The sequence below is a fragment of the Neoarius graeffei genome, chromosome 6 (genome assembly GCF_027579695.1).
Source record: "Neoarius graeffei isolate fNeoGra1 chromosome 6, fNeoGra1.pri, whole genome shotgun sequence".
NCBI lineage: Eukaryota > Metazoa > Chordata > Actinopteri > Siluriformes > Ariidae > Neoarius > Neoarius graeffei.
Genome location: NC_083574.1, coordinates 89281587 through 89306871, shown reverse-complemented (window position 1 = coordinate 89306871; position 25285 = coordinate 89281587). Strand labels below are relative to the sequence as shown.

General features: G+C 41.0%; 1 protein-coding gene across 2 annotated transcripts in view; it reads right to left on the bottom strand.

The window, feature by feature from the left end:
* Positions 1–25285, bottom strand: part of LOC132887540 (neprilysin-like) — an 86473-nt gene that overhangs the window by 53639 nt on the left and 7549 nt on the right. For both annotated transcript variants that reach the window (XM_060923007.1, XM_060923008.1), the window contains exons 3-5: positions 16448–16621; positions 7404–7439; positions 6275–6436 (exon numbers count right to left, since the gene is read on the bottom strand). In XM_060923007.1, the coding sequence (XP_060778990.1) occupies positions 6275–6436; positions 7404–7439; positions 16448–16621 (372 nt within the window). The remainder of the gene's footprint in view (positions 1–6274; positions 6437–7403; positions 7440–16447; positions 16622–25285) is intronic.

The window sequence follows — 25285 nt, the reverse complement described above, 5'->3', positions numbered from 1 at the left end:
ATAAAAATAATTTTCCCCAGACACCCAATTATTTTTGTTCAGTGGAGCGAAAGCTACTGAATTCGAATCACAGACTTCCAATTTTATTAGTTTTTTTTTTATAGAACAGTTAATGAATTTAGAGCCACATGGCCCTAAATTCTCCACTATTTTTTTCCTGCTTCACCATGACCAATTCAAGATACTACGTCATGCATCACGTGGTGGGCTTTCTCCATTCATGCAAGGCATTGTGGGATACAAATTTGAAACAGGAGAGAAAAATGGAGGACGTGAGTGTGCGAATGAAACATGAAAGACCGACTACAGTAATGGAAAGTGAGAAGAAAAGACGTTATGTTGCGAAGGAAAGGAAACGCAGGACCAAACTAATAAATATTGGCGCTCAGCAAGCACCTCGGTGTGATCAGCTGTTCGTTTAGTCACAGAATGATGTAACTATCAGTGCACAGTCAAAGGTAAACCTGCGCATGCGCACACGGACTTCCTCTGTCTGCTTGACTGCATGAAGAGAGAGATTTCATGTACATTATTTGCTTGGGAATCCCCTCAAATTAAATAACTTGCCAGTCACATAATGGCTTAATTTTTTTTTGAGATATTACAGAAATATATATATATCACAATGACCAAATTTCAGAGGTAACTAAATTTCACCGATTTTATGAAATCAAAGAACCATCTAGCTTTAATCAAGCATGAATATTACAGGCTCATTAAGCAAATTAAGAGCATGTGACAGGGAGAAGAACTGTGTGTATTAAATGATTATTGTTCATATAGGTTGGGGGAAATGTAAGCTTTCTCATCATCATTAATGGAAAAGTCTGACCCTATGGAAGTTTGGCAAATATCTGAAACAGGACAAGTATGATTCACTACTGATTCACTAAAACCTTAATTTAACATTTCACAACCATAATTCTGTTACTGCCCTATCCTGAAAACCCAACTTCACAGCTTGTGCTGTGTATAGCTTTGAATCTACAGTTTGGTCTAGAAAGTAATCAGCCCCAGCGTCAATTCTTCAGGCCATGTATCGTATGACTAGGACATCGAGGACGTAGGAGCTCATCTGGCCTGCCATCAAAACAACCATGACAACCAAAACATCAAACAAAACTGAAATGTGACAATGTGAGAGAGGACCAACCTCCACGACAAATTGTTTACAACAATTTAAAAAAAATCAACAAAGGACTAAATTTTGTTCCCAGAGGGAAGATTGACCCAAAACATCAATCAGAACTGAATTTGCATGATAAATGACAGAGGAGATACAATTCTAGTCAGAAGAAAATGCATTAAGTTGACTGAATTCCAAATTTCTTAGAAAAAATTGACAGTACAATGAGCAAGTGTTGTGCAGAAAGTCTAGGTCTTTCAAATAAAACAATCAGAACTGAAATCCATTGAGAACTGAGGAAGGAGACACAATTTAACTGAAAATAAAAAAAGTTGTAAACAGAAAATCAACAAACAAACAAGTTTTGTTCCTCATAAGAAGATCGACCCAAAACATCGATCAGAACTGAAATAGGGTGAGAAGGAGATACAATTCTAGTGAAAAGTCTGAAAACTCGTTAAGGTGACCTAATTAGCAATTTGTTAGCAAATGTTTGACAATACAATGACCAAGTTTTGTGCAAAAGGACTAGTTATTTCAAACAAAACAATTAGAACCGAAATCCATTGAGAACTGAGGGAGGAGACACGATTTAACTGAAAATAAACAATGTTGTAAACAAATTGTTTACAACAGAAAAATCAAGAAACAAATGACCAAGTTTTGTTCCACAAGGGAAGATCTACCCAAAACATCAGTCAGAACTGGAATCGGATGAGAAAGGAGTTAAGCCAGTATCTCACTGGGCTGCGACAGCTTGCGACAAATTGCGAACGTCATTTGCGAGAGAGTTTCAAAAGTGTCTTGAAACATTCGTGGGGCTTCTCAATTTCCTCACATGAGTTGCAAAGTGTCACTCCTTCGTTGCTGAAATTTTGAACATGTTCAAAAAATTCGTGCGACAAAATTTCTCTCAAAATAGCCAAAAATGCGTCGCTGGCGTTGCAACGCCATCCCGAACCCTTCTCAAGTCAGTTTCTGTGAGGCTTCCTCTACTTCCCTACCTGCCAAGGGAAAGCCGGGCTGCGACAGCCTGCAATATCAATTCAGTGTGATTCCAAATGAAAACTGTCGCTAATTCGCATATTTTACCGCAATTGTGTCTCCAACTAGTCAAGGACTGTCGCAGCCCAGTGAGATATTACCCATACAATTTTAGTGAGAGGCCTGGAAAAATTTGTTAATTTGGCCTAATTACTAACTCGTTAACAAGAAATTTAACAAAACAATGACCAGGTTTTGTGCAGAGTGATGAGTTCTTTCAAATAAAATCAGAATGGAAATCTGTGGAGAACTGATGGAGGAGATACGATTTAACTGAATTGTGGACGACGGACACCATGCCATAGCCTTATGGTCAAATTAATAATTGGTGGTAATAATTGACGGTGCTGATGTGCTTGGTTCTACAAAAGTCAGAAAGTATCCACCTTAAAATTTCTGCAAATAATTTGATGTGGACACTAAAAAAAATGAAATTTTGTACTGTATTTATGTCTGTTTATCTTTGAAAGATGGGGGAGCTCCACCCCAGCTAGAATCTTTATACAAGTCCTCTCTGCTCACCACCAGCACCTAGCACACATTAGCAACAGCAACACAAGCACCATCCCAAAGGTCAGCTTATCAGCCGATATCTGTTCCTGTATCTCTACATGCTCAATTACCCTGACGAACAATCAAACACCAAGCTGTTCAATCAGGTCTTTATTTAGAAACTTCGCCAAACCGTGTGGGCCTCTGTAACTGGAAATGATGACGCCTACAATTATTTTGCAGATCTGATTATCTTGGATGTGTGTGTAGTATGTCATCTATATTTCAGAGAAGAAGTGAAATGTTCCAACTACCCACATCATATTCTAAATGCCACTAAACTACCCACATTATGTTCTAAATGTGTATCTGTATCTGTTTAGTGCTGCAAATATTTATATGTGACTCTCATTGACATGTACTCATGAAGTTCTTACACTGGTGCTTGAAAGTTTGTGAACCCTTTAGAATTTTCTATATTTCTGCATAAATATGACCTAAAACATCATCAGATTTTCACACAAGTCCTACAAGTAGATAAAGAGAACCCAGTTAAACAAATGAGACAAAAAAATATTATACTTGGTCATTTATTTATTGAGGAGAATGATCCAATATTGCATATCTGTGAGTGGCAAAAGTATGTGAACCTCTAGGATTAGCAGTTAATTTGAAGGTGAAATTAGAGTCAGGTGTTTTTAATCAATGGGATGACAATCAGGTGTGAGTGGACACCCTGTTTTATTTAAAGAACAGGGATCTATCAAAGTCTGATCTTCACAACACATGTTTGTGGAAGTGTATTATTATTATTATTATTATTATTATTATTATTATTTATCCCATCTGTGAAACATGGTGGTGGTAGTATCATGGTTTGGGCCTGTTTTGCTGCATCTGGGCCAGGACGGCTTGCCATCATTGATGGAACAATGAATTCTGAATTATACCAGCGAATTCTAAAGGAAAATGTCAGGACATCTGTCCATGAACTGAATCTCAAGAGAACGTGGGTCATGCAGAAAGACAAAGACCCTAAGCACACAAGTCGTTCTACCAAATAATGGTTAAAGAAGAATATAGTTAATGTTTTGGAATGGCCAAGTCAAAGTCCTGACCTTAATCCAATCAAAATATTGTGGAAGGACCTGAAGCGAGCAGTTCATGTGAGGAAACCCACCAACATCCCAGAGTTGAAGCTGTTCTGTATGGAGGAATGGGATAAAAGTCCTCCAAGCCGGTGTGCAGGACTGATCAACAGTTACCGGAAACGTTTAGTTGCAGTTATTGCTGCACAAGGGGGTCACACCAGATACTGAAAGCAAAGGTTCACATACTTTTGCCACTCACAGATATGTAATATTGGATCAATTTCCTCAATAAATAAATGACCAAGTATAATATTTTTGTCTCATTTGTTGAACTGGGTTCTCTTAATCTACTTTTAGGACTTGTGTGAAAATCTGATGATGTTTTAGTTCATATTTATGCAGAAATATAGAAAATTCCAAAGGGTTCACAAACTTTCAAGCACCACTGTATTCTGTTTGTACCTGCCTGGGACACGAACAAATATTTGCAAAAATATATGCCTAAATGTAAACCACTATAACCTGAACCAGGCGGCTACTAATCATGAATGAATGAATGACCAATGTAAATCTCATCTCATCTCGTTATCTCTAGCCGCTTTATCCTGTTCTACAGGGTCGCAGGCAAGCTGGAGCCTATCCCAGCTGACTACGGGCGAAAGGCGGGGTATACCCTGGACAAGTCGCCAGGTCATCACAGGGCTGACACATAGACACAGACAACCATTCACACTCACATTCACACCTACGGTCAATTTAGAGTCACCAGTTAACCTAACCTGCATGTCTTTGGACTGTGGGGGAAACCGGAGCACCCGGAGGAAACCCACGCGGACACAGGGAGAACATGCAAACTCCGCACAGAAAGGCCCTCGCCGGCCACGGGGCTCGAACCCGGACCTTCTTGCTGTGAGGCGACAGCACTAACCACTACACCACCGTGCCGCCCCCAATGTAAATCTTTTCTATAAATGTATTATTCTTTCTTGATCCCAAATGCTTCATATCTGCCTTTGAACCTTTCTGGCAAGCTTCCAAGAAAGAAGAATTATACGCCTTTTTCATATCTGTATTTGCATTTGTTTAGAGCATATTATCTGTTTATTCTGTCCACATTCACTGGATATGAGCAACCATGCACTCTGATTGACTACTCTACTACTAGGATATCAGCTCATATACCATGAGTAGAGAAAAACAAAATGACAGACCATGTTGCTGAACCGACCAAGGATGAAATGAAAACTATACTCAAAAACAAAACCCCCAAAATTATCAAGTATTTAAAAGAAACAGAAATAGCTAAAAGAATATAGTTGTTTTTCCCCCCCAGTATCTCCTGTTCCACACTGCAGCCCAGTTGGGGGCAGTAATGTGCCTTTAAGTTGGTTTGCCAACTGCAAAAAAACCCTAAAGAAGAAGAAAAAAAAACAAAATATCAAAATTCAGTGAATGTGGATTGAATGAAAGAGTTATTCCACTCCATTCCACAAGAAGAAGTTTTATTACGTATTATTATTATTATTATTATTATTATTATTGGGCGACACAGTGGTGTAGTGGTTAGCGCTGTTGCCTCGCAGCAAGAAGGTCCGGGTTTGAGCCCCGTGGCCGGCGAGGGCCTTTCTGTGCGGAGTTTGCATGTTCTCCCCGTGTCCATGTGGGTTTCCTCCGGGTGCTCCGGTTTCCCCCACAGTCCAAAGACATGCAGGTTAGGTTAACTGGTGACTCTAAATTGACCGTAGGTGTGAATGTGAGTGTGAATGGTTGTCTGTGTCTATGTGTCAGCCCTGTGATGACCTGGCGACTTGTCCAGGGTGTACCCCGCCTTTCGCCCGTAGTCAGCTGGGATAGGCTCCAGCTTGCCTGCGACCCTGTAGAACAGGATAAAGCCGCTAGAGATAATGAGATGAGATTATTATTATTATTATTATTATCCTCACATTTTCCAGGACATCATTTCTCCCTCAGTTTTCAACCAGTCATCACCGAATTTCATATGAAGAATACCTCTGGGTTGAATTACATCGCTATGACTTTTGGTGCTGATCTGGATCACTGAACCAGAATGATTCATGAAAAACAGGCTTTTTTTCAATCACTTCAATCACTCAATCTTGTTGTACATGTCTTATCCAAGTTGGCTATCAGCTCATGTACGACTTGATTTTGTGGAATAACTGTTAATTATTCCAAATAATCAATTTGTATTTATTTACATGTCTAATTCATAGTGAGCTCAAGTATAATTTGCAGAAGGAATAATGAAATTAAAGAAAGGGAAACAAGAAAGCAAAAACTGTCAGTCCCATAACCCACACAGCAGAAGGCCGTAGTTCTCTGTACTATTAATAAATGAGCAAAGCTAGAATTCATAAGCCAAATGTTCTCAACCCACTGTACAGATTTACATCTGTTTAAATTACTCATCACTGGAGTTCATTCACCATTAACACCATTAATATTAGCAACTTTTTTTGGCGGAGGAGTTGAGGTATTCCTGGAAACAGTATACATGTACCTTTAAGCACAACCTCCAGTTCATCCCGGAGGATGTCGAAGGTGCTGTAGCGTGAGCTGGTTTCAGGGATGATGTTCTTTTTTAGCCAGCCTCCACAGGCATACTGGTAGAAGTTTTGACATGGGTCTACTGTAGGGTCCATGTTCTCAATGAGGCGAGATGCTGAAATGCCAAGGAATAGTTTAAAAGCTAATCTGGAAGGTGCAAAATATATTCCTTGCCTATGAACATTAAAAAATAAGCATTACTATGTACAAGTTATTCTCTCAAACTACTGTACAGAATGTTCTAAATCTGACTTACAGGCCTTGTGATACGACTATATTGACTTTTATTAATTTGTGCTAGCAGCTCTGACACAAATTGTTACTCTCACTCAGGATCTTTCTACTTTCTTCCTCTTATTATTATTATTATTATTATTATTATTATTATTATTATTATTATTCTCCTCACGTTTTTGAGGACATCATTTCTCCCTCAGTTTTCAATGAATCATCACCAAATTTCACATGAAGAATACGTCTAGGTTGAATTACATCGCTATGACTTTTGGTGCTGATCTGGATCACCGAACCGGAATGATCCATGAAAAACAGGCTTTGTTTCAATCACTTATTTCTCCCTCCATTTTCAACCAATCATCAATAAATTTCAGCTGAAGAATAACTCTGGGCTGATTTAAGTTGCTATGACTTTTGGTGCTGATCTGGATCACCAAACCAGAATGATCCATGAGAAACGGGCTTTTTTCCTCACTAAGCATCATTCTCTATCTCTTACCATTCTGAATCTATAGGGCATGGTGACCAGACATCCCAGTTTGTAACAGCTAGCACAAATACCTGTGACTTTAGTCACAGTATCTATCTAGTTCTGAATTGTTCTTTCTAATTCATTGTTCTCACCGATGCTTAATATTTTTTAGCTCATTAAAATAATTCAAGTCTATCTTGAGTTGTAGTTTGTGTCAAAACTAGGAAAACAACATCTAATCCAAAACACTCCCCATACAAGTCTAGAAGTAAGAAAGATTGTGAAGTGGTGGCAGCAAACCCTTGCCTTTTATCCCAAACTGCATCTAATGTCAATCCCATACATCTTGTGATGGTTTGTAAAATATGCTTACCTGACCGTGTGCAGTCAGCTGTAGTGCAAACTCCATCTATAAGAGACCAAGACACACAAGAAAGCATGGTTCCAGAGAGCAAATGGGTTAATATATAATGCAGAGGAAGTAATGTTCACAAAACACGATTAATAATTTAGTGTAAATGCTAACACTGGTGTATGATTGATTATGATGAATAAGCTAAAGTGGACTCTTCAGTGAAACACCAGTAAATATCTACAGTGGCATGCAAAGGTTTGGGCACCCTTACTGAAAATGTCTGTTACTATGAATAGTTAAGTGAGCAGAAGATGAACTGATCACCAAGAGGCATAAAGGTAGAGATGACACATTTCTTTTCAGCATTTTCTGCAAGATTTGTGTATTATTTTTGTTTTGTACAATTGGAGAGTGAAAAAAGAAAAGAAACACCATGCGAAAGTTTGGGCACCCCAATACATTTGAGTTCTCAGGTAACTTTTACCAAGGTTCCAGACCTTAATTATCTTATTGAGCTGTGGCTTGTTCAAATTCTTCATTAGGAAAGGTCAGATGATGCAGATTTCAAAGCTGTATAAATTCTCTGACTCCTCAGACTTGTCCCTAAAATCAACAGCCATGGGCTCCTCTAAGCAACTCCCTTGCATTCTGAATAATAAAATAATTGATGCTCACAAAGCAGGAGAAGGCTACAAGAACATAGCAAAGTGTTCTCAGGTAGCTGTTTCCTCAGACTGTAATGTTATTAAGAAATGGCAGTTAACAGAAACAGTGGAGATCAAGGTGAGGTCTGGAAGATGAAGAAAACTTTCTGAAAGAACTGCTCGTTGGATTGCTAGAAAGGCAAATAAAAAACCCTGTTTGACTGCAAAAGACCTTTAGAAAGATTTAGCAGACCCTGTAGTGGTGGTGCACTGTTCTACTCTACAGTGACACCTGAACAAATATGACCTTCATGGAAGAGTCATCAGAAGAAACCCGTTCCTGTGTCCTAGCCACAAAATTCAGCATCTGAAGTTTGCAAATGAACATCTAAATAAGCCTGATGCATTTTGGAAACAAGTCCTGTGGACTCATCTCATCTCATCTCATCTCATTATCTCTAGCCGCTTTATCCTGTTCTACAGGGTCACAGGCAAGCTGGAGCCTATCCCAGCTGACTATGGGCGAAAGGCGGGGTACACCCTGGACAAGTCGCCAGGTCATCACAGGGCTGACAGTCCTGTGGACTGATGAAATCAAAATAGAACTTTTGGGCCACAATGTGCAGAGGTATGTTTGGAGAAAAAAGGGTGCCAAATTCCAGGAAAAGAACACCTCTCCAACTCTGAAGCATGGGTGTGGATCGATCATGCTTTGAGGTTGTGTTGCAGCCAGTGGCACAGGGCACATTTCATTGGTTGAGGGAAGCATGGATTCGAATAAATACCAGCAAATCCTGGAAGGAAACATCACACCATCTGTAAAAAAGTTGAAGTTAAAAAGAGGATGGGTCCTACAATAAGACGATGATCCAAAACACACCTCAAAATCTACAATGGAATACCTCAAGAGGCACAAGCTGAAGGTTTTGCCATGACCCTCACAGTCCCCTGACCTAAACATCATTGAAAATTTCTGGATAGATCTCAAAAGAGCAGTGCATGCAAGACAGCCCAAGAAACTTGTCAAACTAGAAGCCTTTTGCAAGGATGAATGTGTGAAAATCCCCCAGGTAAGAACTGAAAGATTATTAGCTGGCTACAAAAAGTGTTTACAAGCTGTGATACTTGCCAAAGGGGGTGTTACTAGGTACTAACCATGCAGGGTGCCCAAACATTTGCTTCAGGCCCTTTTCCTATTTTGTCATTATGAAAATGTAAAAGATGAAAATAAAAAAAATTGTTTTTGCTTAAAATATAAAGGGAATGAGTCATCTTTAACTTTATGCCTTTTGGAGATCATTTCATCTTCAACTTGCTTAACCGTTCACAGTAACAGCAATTTTGACCAAGGGTGCCCAAACTTTTGCATACCACTGTATGTAGTAATGTCTCCATGCCATTTGGAATACATTAGAAGGCAGATTCCCAGGATTGAAAATCGAATTGAAAGCATGTAGCAATAAATCAAACATATTGGTTTCTATATCAATATTTCTGTCCAACTCCAATCAGCAGGTGACTCCAGTTTGACTCTACCAAATTGATGTCCTATCCTCCATACCCCCACTATTACCCTACAATCCTCATCCCCATTCCTACTCTTCTATTCCCAGTCCCATAGTATATACTGACTGTTATGCTAAGGTTACACATACAGTGGTGCTTGAAAGTTTGTGAACCCTTTAGAATTTTCTATATTTCTGCATAAATATGACCTAAAACATCATCAGATTTTCACACAAGTCCTAAAAGTAGATAAAGAGAACCCAGTTAAATAAATGAGACAAAAATATTATACTTGGTCATTTATTTATTGAGAAAAATGATCCAATATTACATATCTGTGAGTGGCAAAAGTATGTGAACCTTTGCTTTCAGTATTTGGTGTGACCCCCTCATGTAGCAATAACTGCAACTAAACATTTCCGGTAACTGTTGATCAGTCCTGCACACCAGCTTGGAGCAATTTTAGCCCATTCTTCCGTATAGAACAGCTTCAGCTCTGGGATGTTGGTGGGTTTCCTCACATAAACTGCTCGCTTCAGGTCCTTCCACAACATTTCGAATGGATTAAGGTCAGGACTTGGACTTGGACATTCCAAAACATTAACTTTATTCTTCTTTAACCATTCTTTGGTAAAACGACTTGTGTGCTTAGGGTCGTTGTCTTGCTGCATGACCCACCTTCTCTTGAGATTCAGTTCATGGACAGATGTCCTGACATTTTCCTTTAGGATTCGCTGGTATAATTCAGAATTCATTGTTCCATCAATGATGGCAAGCCGTTCTGGCCCAGATGCAGCAAAACAAGTCCAAACCGTGATACTACCATCACCATGTTTCACAGATGGGATAAGGTTCTTATGCTGGAATGCACTGTTTTCCTTTCTCCAAACATAACACTTCTCATTTAAACCAAAAAGTTCTATTTTTGTCTCATCCGTCCACAAAACATTTTTCCAATAGCCTTCTGGCTTGTCCACATGATCGTTAGCAAACTGCGGATGAGCAGCAATGTTCTTTTTGGAGAGCAGTGGCTTTCTCCTTGCAACCCTGCTATGCACACCATTGTTGTTCAGTGTTCTCCTGATGGTGGACTCATGAACATTAACATTAGCCAATGTGAGAGAGGCCTTCAGTTGCTTAGAAGTTACCCTGGGGTCCTTTGTAACCTCACCAACTATTAGATGCCTTACTCTTGGAGTGATCTTTGTTGGTTGACCACTCCTGGGGAGGGTAACAATGGTCTTGAATTTCCTCCATTTGTACACAATCTGTCTGACTGTGGATTGGTGGAGTCCAAACTCTTTAGAGATGGTTTTGTAACTTTTTCCAGCCTGATGAGCATCAACAACGCTTTTTCTGAGGTCCTCAGAAATCTCCTTTGTTCATGCCATGATATACTTCCACAAACATGTGTTGTGAAGATCAGACTTTGATAGATCCCTGTTCTTTAAATAAAACAGGGTGCCCACAAACACCTGATTGTCATCCCATTGATTGAAAACACCTGACTCTAATTTCACCTTCAAATTAACTGCTAATGCTAGAGGTTCACATACTTTTGCCACTCACAGATATGTAATATTGGATCATTTTCCTCAATAAATAAATGACCAAGTATAATATTTTTGTCTCATTTGTTTAACTGGGTTCTCTTTATCTACTTTTAGGACTTGTGTGAAAATCTGATGATGTTTTAGGTCATATTTATGCAGAAATATAGAAAATTCTAAAGGGTTCACAAACTTTCAAGCACCACTGTCGCTGGTTAATCCATGAGAACTGTGACTGGGGCTTACTGTGGTCATTCCAGCAGATTTTAGAGGTGATCGATCACATAAATTTAGGTGGAGTAAATATGCAAATGAAGCCGTGGTAGCCGTGACGGTAACGATGGATGATGCCGGTAAAACCAGCGACGTATAGCAACGTACGGCCTGACAGCAATGATGGCAGTGTGTAAGGTTTCCATGAATACAATACAGCATAGCCATGACAAGACAAAATAAACCACGCTTCCTTGGCAAACTTTTCACTTTCTGCAGAATGCTGTTCCGTGAAAATTTTGAACTTGATGGTTGTGATGGAATCCTATGGTAACCCCTGGTAGCCCATGTGAGCCTCACGTATGCCTAAAGGATGCTTATGGATGCCTTCATGGTTGTGATGGATGAATTCACCCAGTGCTTAACCCACGACAGTTTTCAATATGACCAAACTTCCCGGGCATGGAAGCCACATCCCTGGTTGTCAAGGTAGCTTCCCGGCTCTCACGTATTCTGACGGAAGGGCCAGGAATGTGTGCCAGTTGACCCCCAGGAGGCTCAAAATCATCTACCAACATCTACCATGACGTGATTCCGGCTATGTGAGACCTTAGCTGTACCTCTAACTTTCTTACCCCTACAGCCCTACTTTTAACCTCCTGAGTGCCTTTTATATATCCCCCTCAGGCTATGTCAGGAATAAAACATGACAGGGCACGTTGTTAGAGGAGACTAATCAACAATAGTGTTCTGTCAGGAGTCTCGACTCAAAGTGTCCTGAAATATTTTATTCCTCTTTTACTACAGCAATTTACAAAGCCCTGATACCAGATACTCTTTCCAGAAAACTTCACCTTCACCTTCACTTTTTTAACATCAATTTATATGAAGCTTCCGCTATACAAGTTTCAGTGAATGAGCTGTTACTATATAAAGGATAACATATGAGAAGTCACACATTAATATAATCATATATGCTGGTGCTAAATTAATAATATGAATTAATTCATCTCATTATCTCTAGCCACTTTAGCCTATTCTACAGGGTCACAGGCAAGTTGGAGCCTATCCCAGCTGACTATGGGCGAAAGGCGGGGTACACCCTGGACAAGTCGCCAGATCATCACAGGGCTGACACATAGACACAGACAACCATTCACACTCACATTCACACCTACGGTCAATTTAGAGTCACCAGTTAACCTAACCTGCATGTCTTTGGACTGTGGCGAAAAACCGGAGCACCCAGAGGAAACCCACATGGACACGGGGAGAACATGCAAACTCCACACAGAAAGGCCCTCGCCGGCCACGGGGCTCGAACCCGGACCTTCTTGCTGTGAAACGACAGTGCTAACCACTACACCACTGTGCCGCCCTGAACTAATTCATATTAATGAATTTTTGGCTCCCCATGTAAAATAGTAAAATATTAAAATGCATGAAGATGAAAGATTTAGTTAAATTATGTGCAGACATATTGACATTGCCAAGAAAAAAAATTTAATTGATTTTGAAAAACTTAATTGAATTTTAAAAGGTTTTTGACCTCAATTTAGTTCATAAAGTTTAGAAGTTCAGTCCTAATTTAGTTTGCCTCAACGTATTCAGAGTCTATAGATGAATTTTTAACCAATGATGTTAGTGAAACAGGACAGATTATAGGCACTCGCAGTAGACCTTATTGCTAATTATTAACTTTTATTCACCTTCCTGGTGACCCTGATTGGCTATTCAAACTTCTTTAAAGCCAAAAAGTAACCCTCCTCCACACATCACCATTAACAGACTGTAAACTGCCCCATCCTTCCACTCTTGAGTGTCCCCTCAAGGCTTTTTGAGATTTACTTACCCAACCATCCAGCCATACCTATCATTACTGACACACAGGGGCACCTTTCCTTATAATAACATTCCCATTCACCAAGTCATTTCATCCCCATTAATCTAGGACAGAATTCTTCCTGACTAAGGCCAAGTTTACATTAGACCGTATCTGTCTCGTTTTCTTTGCGGATGCACTGTCCGTTTACATTAAAACGCCGGGAAACGGGAATCCGCCAGGGTCCACGTATTCAATCCAGATCGTGTCTGGTCCGGTGCTGTGTAAACATTGAGAATACACGGATACGCTGTGCTGAGCTCTCGCTGGCGTCGTCATTGGACAACGTCACTGTGACATCCACCTTCCTGATTCGCTGGCGTTGGTCATGTGACGCGACTGCTGAAAAATGGCGCGGACTTCCGCCTTGTATCACCTTTCATTAAAGAGTATAAAAGTATGAAAATACTGCAAATACTGATGCAAATACTGTCCATTGTGTAGTTATGATTGTCTTTAGGCTTGCCATCCTTCCACTTGCAAGTGGTAAGTGACGCGCATGCCCGACATGCACTGAGATCACACACACAGCGGCTCAGTCCCAAATCACTGCTCGTGCGCTCCACTCGCGCGCTCTGTGAGCTGCGCAGGGCCGGAGTGCGCACCCTCCAGAGGGCACTCGCTGTTCAGGGCGGAGTTATTTGGAGCGCAGGATGCCTGCGGAGCCGAGCATATCCGTGTATTGGCGTTGCTGTGTGCACACGAATCGTGTATTGGCATTGCTGTGTGCACGCTAATCATTTTAAAAACGTTAATCTGATGATCCGCTGATACGGTCTAATGTAAACCCCACCAAAAACCTCAGAGTAAGTTTGTTACCTTGGTAGGTGATGTACATTCAAGTTTTACTGGCTACTTGATAAAGCTACCTCCTGAAGGTTTTTTCATAAATAACATATGATAAATATCAGGACCAGATTCTCATCTGTGGAGATCTGGTTGCTCTGTGTTAGACACTGCAATGCAAATATATATATAAGACTTTCTATTTGTTCTATCCACATTCACTGGATAAGAGTAATCGCACACTCTGATTGGCTACTCTACTACTTGGATATCAGCTCATATACCGTGAGGAGAGAAAAACAAAATGTCAGAGCATGTTGCTGAAACAACTGAGGACAAACTAAAAACTCTACTCGAAAACAAAACCCCAACAATACAAAAATGCAACAAAATATGGAATAAAAGTATTTAATGGTAAGAACATATCTTTTTTTAGTTTTCAAGCATTATTATTATCACATTTTTCACAAATCGCTACTGTCATTTCGCCAGTTTGTTTACGTTCTAAGCGGAAATTATTTTGTCGGATGTTTTGTATTAAGTTTTTATTTATTAAATTTGCAAAAAAATAAAAATGCTTTGGTTCTCAAAATCCAGTGAAAGTGGACAGAATAAAAGTTATTCCATTCAATCTCATCATGCATGGCTTATAGACAACTCGGTGCTACGCGCCTCATCGGCTATCAGCTCATGTACGACTCGATTTTGTGGAATAATTGTTATATATTTTTAAGACATAATAATAGTGTATTTGTTTTAAAACAGAGCATTTTAATTTAAATTCAAGATATTTTTACTTGCTAAGATGTCTTTTTTTTTTTTGGTATGTGAACAAGGCCATAACTAACAATCAGGACACTGAGATCCAGATGTCTATAATTTCCTTGTTTTTAGTCGACCAGATGTTTAAGAAAAATGCTGCCACTTGTATATTTAAGTTAAAATGTTGACACTTGGAAAAATGTCCATGCACACTTTCTTATTCATTCCTGTAGCTATTGCTATTTGTGCACACATTTGTCCATTTTTCTGTAAACATACGTAATATACTAAATCATGAACCACTGAATCTTCCAGTTTAAAATAAATAAATGGACAATTCATTAATGGATCTCTATTTTTCTTTCATGTGATGTGCAAGAAAAATGTTTGTAAGTGATAGTGTCTTTAATTTTGAGACTGATAAACAGCTATGTTCTGAGAAGCAGACAAAATAAATGGGCAATTCTTGGAAAGGACTTCTTGTACTACAGTATGTGCTTCTTTTCAGCCATTTTTAATAAATATGAACGCAAACTTCAGACAAAGCTCGATGATACTGTGAATTTTCCCATTTCACGAGGCTGAAGTCAACAGGTCATTTCGGCTGTCTTGTAAATCAAAATATTTCACTCAGTGTAATTAAGCAGATAGCATAACTTCAGTTATGGACCTCACTAAAATTTTGATCCTTTACGTCCCTGAGTGTGAGTTCATACAATTAAGCTATGGACCCTTTTCAGTCACGTGACCTTCGTAAACGCGACCGCCATTTTGGACATGTAGTGGACTTCGGCTCAAATCGGTGTGAATGCGAGGAAGGCGACAAACATAAAAGAAAAAGGAGCGAGATGCAGAAAACTGTATTTACTAGTTTACTCTAATTATGATCTGGCAGCTATTTACACCGGATCCAGTGTAAATAGCTGCCGGAGCCAACGTCCGGCCGGGCCGCGAGCGAGCGCGCGCCGGCTCCGCGGCCGCCGGCTCCGGCCGGGCCGCGAGCGAGCGAGCGCGCTCAGGAACCTCGGACATTGGCTCCGGCGGCTATTTACACTGGATCCGGTGTAAATAGCTGCCAGATCATAATTACAGTAAACTAGAATGGAATGTTAACAGCAATGTAATGCCTTTTCTGGCTAATTTTATTCGTCTTACCTCCAACAAAGTGGTCACTACACAAGCGTTGGTATGCCGCTATCCATCTTCTCCGTCGGTCAGCATCTACCGGGATCCGATAAAATGATAACCCTTGCCTTGTTTGTTGATGGTTACTACATCCAGGTGCACAACAACATAGTGGCATGATGGAAGTCTTGCTGAAAATAAACACTTTCTTTGCTGCCGTTCCTCAATGCTGGCTGTGGTAAACTACTGGTAGTACATGTCCAAAATGGCGGCCGCGTTTGTCGTGACGTCACGTGAAAAGGGTCCATACTGGCAACAAGACTCAGACTGCTCCTTTGTTTTTACATCTCCTATAAACATTATCATCAGACTTTCTCCATGTATGCATGCAAGAAAAAAATGCAACAGACAAGCACAGAAATCACAATGAACAGCAAATTCCCACTACTGAAGAGAATTTGGTTTGTTGTGTGAAAGTCATTGACCCCTAAACATGTAAATCTCCTCAGAAATACATCCCAATGATTAAGGCACTGGGGAACACCATGAAGCTTCTTCTGAAGTAAATAAGTCAGCATCTGGACTCATACTCACCACTTCTGCTGTTGTGTGAAAGGAAGAGAATGATGAGGGCTAGGACGATGACAAAAAGCAGCAATACGATGGTCAGGAGGCCTATCTCCAGCGATGACCACCGAGATTTCTTCTTTTGCGTGTTGTTTTCAGCCATAGTGTGCTGTCCTTCTGGAGCAGCCTGGGGCAATTCACCTGAGACAGGCAGACAGGAAGAAAGATAGACAGCATGGGTGGGTAAATAAATAAACAAACAAACAGACAAATAAATAAATAAATAAATAAATAAATAAATAAAAGCCAACATTTGAGTAGATTTGGTTGAGTTTTAAAGATCACACCTCTGGAAAAAAAAAATGAAAGAAATCTTGTTGCTTCACTCAACTGGTTTTCTTTTCAGTCTTCGGATGAGTGAGAAATTCTTGCTTCAAGTTGTTAAGTTTATCTCAACAGGCAATTAATCCTTGATCCCTCTGACAGGTACGTGCACGCATGCACACTCACATTCACACACACACACACACACACCGTTACAAGCTCCAGCAGTGGCCTGACTTTGCAAATGGGACGGTCCTGCTGTGTGAGATATGACATGAGACGTCTTCAGCTTGGGAACAAAGTCTCTAAAGTCTTCCTTTCTTTTTAAAGAGAAGTGAAAGAGGCTCCTTGGAGTATCCCCCCCATTCACACACACAAACACACACATCTCTTCATATTCATATATATACCAAAAGTAAAACAAAGCACACAGAAAAGTGAATGACACAGAGCTTGTGCGTGTGTGTGTGTGTGTGGTGGATGGAGGGAGGGAGGTCCATCAAGACTCATGGAGATGATTCTCTGGATAGTCTCTTGTGAAGACCTATCATTTCCTGTGAATGCTTAAGATATGGAAAGACCATAATCCTTCACTCTTAATCCCCTTCAAAGCATAGCCTGAAGTAAACAATCCACAACTGCCTACACTGTGTGTGTGTGTGTGTGTGTGTGTGTGTGTGTGTGTGTGTGTGTGTGTGTGAGACTGTTGCACTGAAAAAAATGATAACTTGTTCAGAAAAAATATCTTTAATATGGATTAATTTATCTGATATTTCTTATTATACATACGAGCCACTTTTTCCATGGAACAAAAATGTATTCTATTCCCTTCTACCAGGTTTATTGATGCTATGCAATATTGTTATCATATCCCTTATCCTGCATGTATTATGCCACTCTCCCCAATGGAGAATGAGCGTGCAATATTGTTATAATTTTGCACATTGTCAAGACAACACGTCACACGTCGGAGCTCAGGCAAATATCCAATGACAAAACTTTTCTGCTGTGCATGCACACAATCATTTCTTTGTCGGCTGGGAAAGAGAGAAGATGGGGTTAATTCAGTGCTTGGTTTAAGCACTAAATAAATAAACTGAAGACTGAAGCTAAAGACACGCTGAACACCCAAAAGGCTACCAAAACTTCATTAGATATTCTTCACGCATATTTCAAGAGAAAAGCAGACCAATGGACATCAAAAAACTGGAAAAGAGACACGTCGGAGATGTAAAACTTCCACGCTACCGAGTGACTGTGACAGTTTGTACACAAACATGGCCACCAGGTATGCTTCATTAAAAGACGAAGATTTAAAGGGAAAGATACTCTGAACACCGAAAGGCTACCAAAACTTCACTGGATATTCTTCACGCATATTTACAAGAGAAAAACAGACCAACGGACATCAAAAAACTGGAAAAGAGAGCAATAGCGGAAATATTGTCAAAGTTCTACTTGGAGGTGAGGAAGAGTGATGGAGACTTTTACAAGAGGACGTCACTCATGGACTTCACTCAGCAAAGCCCTTTTGTTTTGAACAACTGCAGTATAATAATTAACTCCTACCAAAAGTAACTTTGAACTTGAACTGTCAACCTGGATATAGCTTGTATATAAGTTGGGTTGTTGTTCAGGCTTTTTGGACTTGCACCATTTTTATTTTAGAACTTTGTGCATGTACACTGGATTGACAGAACATTGAATTACATTCGATCAGAATCAGCATTCAATACTGATAAGATCCCCCCTCCACCCTGTTCTTAACGTTTTGTAAAATCTATCATTGTTCCAACAAGTGTGAATGTACAGTGCCTTGAAAAAGTATTCATACCCCTTGAACTTTTTCATATTTTTCCACCTTACAACCACGAACTTAAAAGTTTTTTATGGAGATTTTATGTGATAGGCCGACACAGAGTAGCACACAATTGTGAAGTGAAATGAAAATGATTAATGGTCTTCAAAATTTTAAACAAATAAAAATCTGAAAAATGTGATGTGCATTAGTATTCAGCCCCCCTGTGTCAATACTTTGTAGAGCCACCTTTTGCTCCAATTACAGCTGCAAGTCTTTTGTGGTATGTCTCTACCAGCTTTGCACATCTAGACACTGAAGTTTTTTCCCCATTTTTCTTTGCAAAATAGCTCAAGCTCAGCCAGATTGGATGGAGAGCATCTGTGAACAACAATTTTCAAGCCTTGCCACAGATGCTCAATGGGATTTAGGTCTGGACTTTGACTGGGACATTCTAACACATGAATATACTTTGATCTAAATCATTCCATTGTAGCTCTGGCTGTATGTTTAGGGTCATTGTCTTGCTGGAAGGTGAATCTCCTTCCCAGTCTCAAGTCTTTTGCAGCCTCCAACAGGTTTTCTTCCAGGATTGCCCCGTATTTAGCTCCATCCATCTTCCCATCAACTCTGACCAGCTTCCCTGTCCCTGCTGAAGAAAAGCATCCCCATAGCATGATGCTGCCACCACCATGTTTCACAGTGGGGATGGTGTGTGCAGGGTGATGAGCAGTGTTAGTTTTCCGCCACACATAGCACTTTGGATTTAGGCCAAAAAGTTCAACTTTGGTCTCATCTGACCAAAGCACCTTCTTCCACATGTTTGCTGTGTCCCTTACATGGCTTCTGGCAAACTGCAAACAGGACTTCTATGCCTGTCTTTCAACAATGGCTTTCTTCTTGCCACTCTTCCAAAAAGGCCAGATTTGTGGAGTGTACAACTTATAGTTCTCCTGTGCACAGGTTCTCCCACCTGAGTTGTGGATTTCTGCAGCTCCTCCAGAGTGATCATGGGCCTCTTGGCTGCTTCTCTGTCCAGTGCTCTCTTTGCTCGCTCTGTCAGTTTAGGTGGACGGCCATGTCTTGGTAGGTTTGCAGTTGTGCCATACTTTTTCCATTTTTGAATGATGGATTGAACAGTGCTTCTTGAGATGTTCAGAGCTTGGGATTTTTTTTATAACCTAACCCTGCTTTAAACTTCTCCAGAACTTTATCCCTGACCTGTCTGGTGAGTTCTTTGGTCTTCATGATGCTGTTTGTTCTTCAGTGTTCTCTAACAAACCACTGAGGCCTTCACAGATCAAGTGTATTTATGCTGAGAGTAAATTACACACAGTAGGACCCTATTAACTAATTAGATGACTTCTGAAGGCAATTGATTGTACTGGATTGTATTCAGAGGTATCAGAGTACAGGGGGCTGAATACTAATGCACACCACATTTTTCAGATTTTTATTTGTTTAAAATTTTGAAGACCATTTATCATTTTCGTTTCACTTCACAATTATGTGCTACTCTGTGTTGGTCTATCACATAAAATCTCAATAAAAAACTTTTAAGTTTGTGGTTGTAAGGTGGGAAAATGTGAAAAAGTGCAAGGGGTATGAATACTTTTTCAAGGCACTGTATAATAATATTGGCTGGCTTTTTTCGTTGTATATTGTCAGGAAAGGCATTGAGAACAACAGCGCTAGTCAAACTACAAACATGGCCACTCAGAACTACAATGCCCTCTGTCATCGACTTATTGAAATCAGCTGTCGTTCATTCACAACTCATCAGCCACACTACTTAAGCCTCTCCCTCACACACTTTCAGTGTGAAGTACCGTTCTGTGCATTCCAGTCCATACCAAGCCTTTCTATCTCTGCCTGACTCTAGTATTTCTGACCCTCACTATCTCTCTCCATTTATGTTACTAGTCTCTTCTGTATTGCCCTGTTTACCAATCAACCGACCATTGCCTGTCTTTTGACCATGCTTCTTGTTTTGCGATTTGGCTTTGTTTCAAGTTTGCTCCCCACTCTCCCCATACATCTGTAAGTGCCTGCACTCTGATAAGATACTTAGCCTACCATGGATGCAGCAGAGGAAGCGAAGCAAACTGCATTGAATACTCAGGGATGTCTTTTAGGAGAATATCAACAGATGCTTGCAGACCTCAACACCTGGATAGCACAGCTTGCAGATGTGATGTCACAGGCCCTCCTAATGCATCCTGAGGCTTCTCCTAGTCCCGCACTACAGCTCCCCATTCCAGAGAAATATGCTGGGAATGTTCTCACTTGTAAGGTATTCTTACTTCAGTGCTCCATGTACTTCTCTACCATGCCTAACATCTCTGATGAACACAAGATTGCTAAATTTCTTTCATTTCTCACTGGCAAAGCACTACAGTAGGTGAGCGCCATATGGAAGAATGGAGGTGAGCACACAACTTCATATGAACATTTTCTCAAGTTGTTTAAAAGAGCGTTTGATCATGAACCTGAGGGAATTGAAGTTGGCGAGAGTCTCCTCACCATTTCACAGGGTTCAAGAGGAGTCGTTGAATATGCCCTAGACTTCAGAACTCTAGCAGCAGCCAGCGGATGGAATGACCCGGCTCTAAAAGTAGTGTTTTGCCAAGGTCTTCATCTGAAAATTCTCAGTGAACTGGCATGTAGATGAACAACTAACGTTGGACTCCCTCATTGACCTAGCAATATGGTTGGATCATTTACTGACCAACCAGCCCTCTCTCAAGGAGAACTCCAAACCAGTCCAGCCCTCTGAGGATGCCACACCTATGGAGGTTTCTCACACCCATCGGAAACGTTCTGAACATGAAAGAAAGAGGAGGGTCTCTACTTCTGCTGTGGGAGTTCAGAGCATCATATCAACCAGTATTCCATCAGTCCATCTTGCACCAGCCCAGTTGAAAGCCCAGTTCACACGGTGAGTCTGGTGAGAAGATTTAATGCACAGTCATTTAAAGTACCTGTGGTGTTAAAATTGGTATCCTCCACACACGTTCTGTCTGCTTTTGTTGACTCAGGAGCAGAGGAGAATTTCATCAACAGCATGATCATCCAGAAGTTCAACCTGCCCACAACCTCTCTGCAGAGTCCACTCAGTGTCAGGACCATCGATGGAGGACCAATAGGTGATGGTCTAGTCACCACTCAAACCGCTCCCATTCACATTCAGGTGGGAGCATTCCACTCTGAACTCGTTTCGCTCTACATGACCACCACTGTCAATCATGACAGCATTCTTGGTTACCCCTGGTTACAGCTTCACGACTCATTAATCTCATGGCAGAACAAGGAAATTCTCCAGTGGTCACCCACCTGTTTTCAGAACTGTCTCTCACATCCTCAACTCAGTCTCTCCTCCACCTCAGTTGAAAGTCCACAACCTGATTCCATGGAGAATGTTCCCGAGTGTTACCTGGACCTGAGAGAGGTATTTAGCAAAGGGAAAGCCTGTGGGCTACCACTGCATCAGCCTTATGATTGTGCCATTGATCTTCTACCAGGTACATCACCTCCACTTGGTCACATCTATCCCATTTCTCAAAAGGAACACTCTGCCATGGAGGAGTACATCCAAGAAGCCCTCAAACAGGGTTACATATGTCCATCTAAGTCACCAGCATCAGCAGGTTTCTTCTTTGTGGAGAAATGAGGTGGTGGCCTCCAACCCTGCATAGACTATAGAGGACTTAACCAAGTCTCTGTCAAATATCCCTATCCTCTTCCTCTTGTTTCTTCTGCCCTAGAACAACTTCAATCCACTAAGATCTTTTCCAAGCTTGACCTACACAGTGCCTACAACCTGATCAGAATCAAGAAGGGTGATGAATGGAAGACTGCCTTCAGCATGACCGCCGGCCATTTTGAGTACAGGGTAATGCCCTATGGCCTTTCTTCAGTGCCAAGCATGTTCCAGTACTTGATTAACAACATGTTACAGGACATGCTAGGCAAGTTTGTGATCGCATCGACAATATCCTGATTTACTCTCCCAATGAAAATGTCATCTGGAACATGTCAGAGCCGTCCTCCAGCATCTACTAGTCAATCACCTCTATGTGAAAGCAGAGAAGTGTGAATTTCATCAGAATCGAATCTCCTTTTTGGGCTACATCATCAGTGCAGAAGGAGTCAGCATAGATTCCTCCAAGGTACAGTGGTGCTTGAAAGTTTGTGAACCCTTTAGAATTTTCTATATTTCTGCATAAATATGACCTAAAACATCATCAGATTTTCACACAAGTCCTAAAAGTAGATAAAGAGAACCCAGTTAAACAAATGAGACAAAAATATTATACTTGGTCATTTATTTATTGAGGAAAATCATCCAATATTACATATCTGTGAGTGGCAAAAGTATGTGAACCTTTGCTTTCGGTATCTGGTGTGACCCCCTTGTGCAGCAATAACTGCAACTAAACATTTCCGGTAACTGTTGATCAGTCCTGCACACCGGCTTGGAGGAATTTTAGCCCATTCCTCCGTACAGAACAGCTTCAACTCTGGGATATTGGTGGGTTTCCTCACATGAACTGCTCACTTCAGGTCCTTTCACAACATTTTGATTGGATTAAGGTCAGGACTTTGACTTGGACATTCCAAAACATTAACTTTATTCTTCTTTAACCATTCTTTGGTAGAACGACTTGTGCTTAGGGACTTTGTCTTGCTGCATGATCCACCTTTTCTTGAGAGTCAGTTCATGGACAGATCTCCTGATATTTTCCTTTAGAATTCACTGGTATAATTCAGAATTTATTGTTCCATCAATGATGGCAAGCCGTCCTGGCCCAGATGCAGCAAAACAGGCCCAAACCATGATACTACCACCACCATGTTTCACAGATGGGATAAGGTTCTTATGCTGGAATGCAGTGTTTTCCTTTCTCCAAACATAACGCTTCTCATTTAAACCAAAAAGTTCTATTTTGGTCTCATCTGTCCACAAAACATTTTTCCAATAGCCTTCTGGCTTGTCCATGTGGTCTTTAGCAAACTGCAGATGAGCAGCAATGTTCTTTTCGGAGAGCAGTGGCTTTCTCCTTGCAACCCTGCCAAGCACACCATTCTTGTTCAGTGTACTCCTCATGGTGGACTCATGAACATTAGCCAATGTAAGAGAAGCCTTTGGTTGCTTAGAAGTTACCCTGGGGTCCTTTGTGACCTTGCCGACTATTACACGCCTTGCTCTTGGAGTGATCTTTGTTGGTCGACCACTTCTGGGGAGGGTAACAATGGTCTTGAATTTCCTCCATTTGTACACAATCTGTCTGACTGTGGATTGGTGGAGTCCAAACTCTTTAGAGATGGTTTTGTAACCTTTTCCAGCCTGATGAGCATCAACAACGCTTTTTCTGAGGTCCTCAGAAATCTCCTTTGTTCATGCCATGATACACTTCCACAAACATGTGTTGTGAAGATCAGACTTTGATAGATCCCTGTTCTTTAAATAAAACAGGGTGCCCACTCACACCTGATTGTCATCCCATTGATTGAAAACACCTGACTCTAATTTCACCTTCAAATTCACTGCTAATCCTAGAGTTTCACATACTTTTGCCACTCACAGATGTGTAATATTGGATCATTTTCCTCAATAAATAAATGACCAAGTATAATATTTTTGTCTCATTTGTTTAACTGGGTTCTCTTTATCTGCTTTTAGGACTTGCGTGGGGGCGGCACGGTGGTGTAGTGGTTAGCGCTGTCGCCTCACAGCAAGAAGGTCCGGGTTCGAGCCCTGGGGCCGGCGAGGGCCTTTCTGTGTGGAGTTTGCATGTTCTCCCCGTGTCCGCGTGGGTTTCCTCCGGGTGCTCCGGTTTCCCCCACAGTCCAAAGACATGCAGGTTAGGTTAACTGGTGACTCTAAATTGACCGTAGGTGTGAATGCGAGTGTGAATGGTTGTCTGTGTCTGTGTCAGACCTGTGATGACCTGGCGACTTGTCCAGGGTGTACCCCGCCTTTCGCCCGTAGTTAGCTGGGATAGGCTCCAGCTTGCCTGCGACCCTGTAGAAGGATAAAGCGGCTAGAGATAATGAGATGAGATTAGATGAGGACTTGCGTGAAAATCTGATGATGTTTTAGGTCATATTTCTGTAGAAATATAGACAATTCTAAAGGGTTCACAAACTTTCAAGCACCACTGTATTTCAGTCAATGCCATTTTACTGGAATTCTCCAGGTTTAACTGAAACCTATATTTTAATTTTCATAAAACAATTACCTTTATTTCGGCGGCATGGTGGTGTAGTGGTTAGTACTGTTGCTTCACAGCAAGAAGGTTCTAGGTTCAAGCCCAGTGGCCAACAGAGGCCTTTCTGTGTGGAGTTTGCATGTTCTCCCTGTGTCTGTGTGCATTTTCTCTGGGTGCTCCGGTTTCCCCCACAGTCCAAAGACATGCAGGTTAGGCTAATTGGTGGCTCTAAATTGACTGTAGGTGTGAATGTGAATGGTTGTTTGTCTCTATGTGTCAGCCTTGCAATGATCTAGCAACCTGTCCAGGGTGTACCCTGCCTCTTGCCTATAGGCTCCAGCTTGCCTGCTGGGATAGGCTCCAGCTTGCCTGCGACCCTGTACAGGATAAGCAGTTACAGATGGCGGATGGATGGAATTACTTTTATTTCTACATACTTTGTTTTTTGTTCGAACATGTCCATGCTGTTGCTGTAAGTGGTCATTAAAATGTGTGGAGAGAACTGACCCCTGAGCCTCGGACCAGCCCACT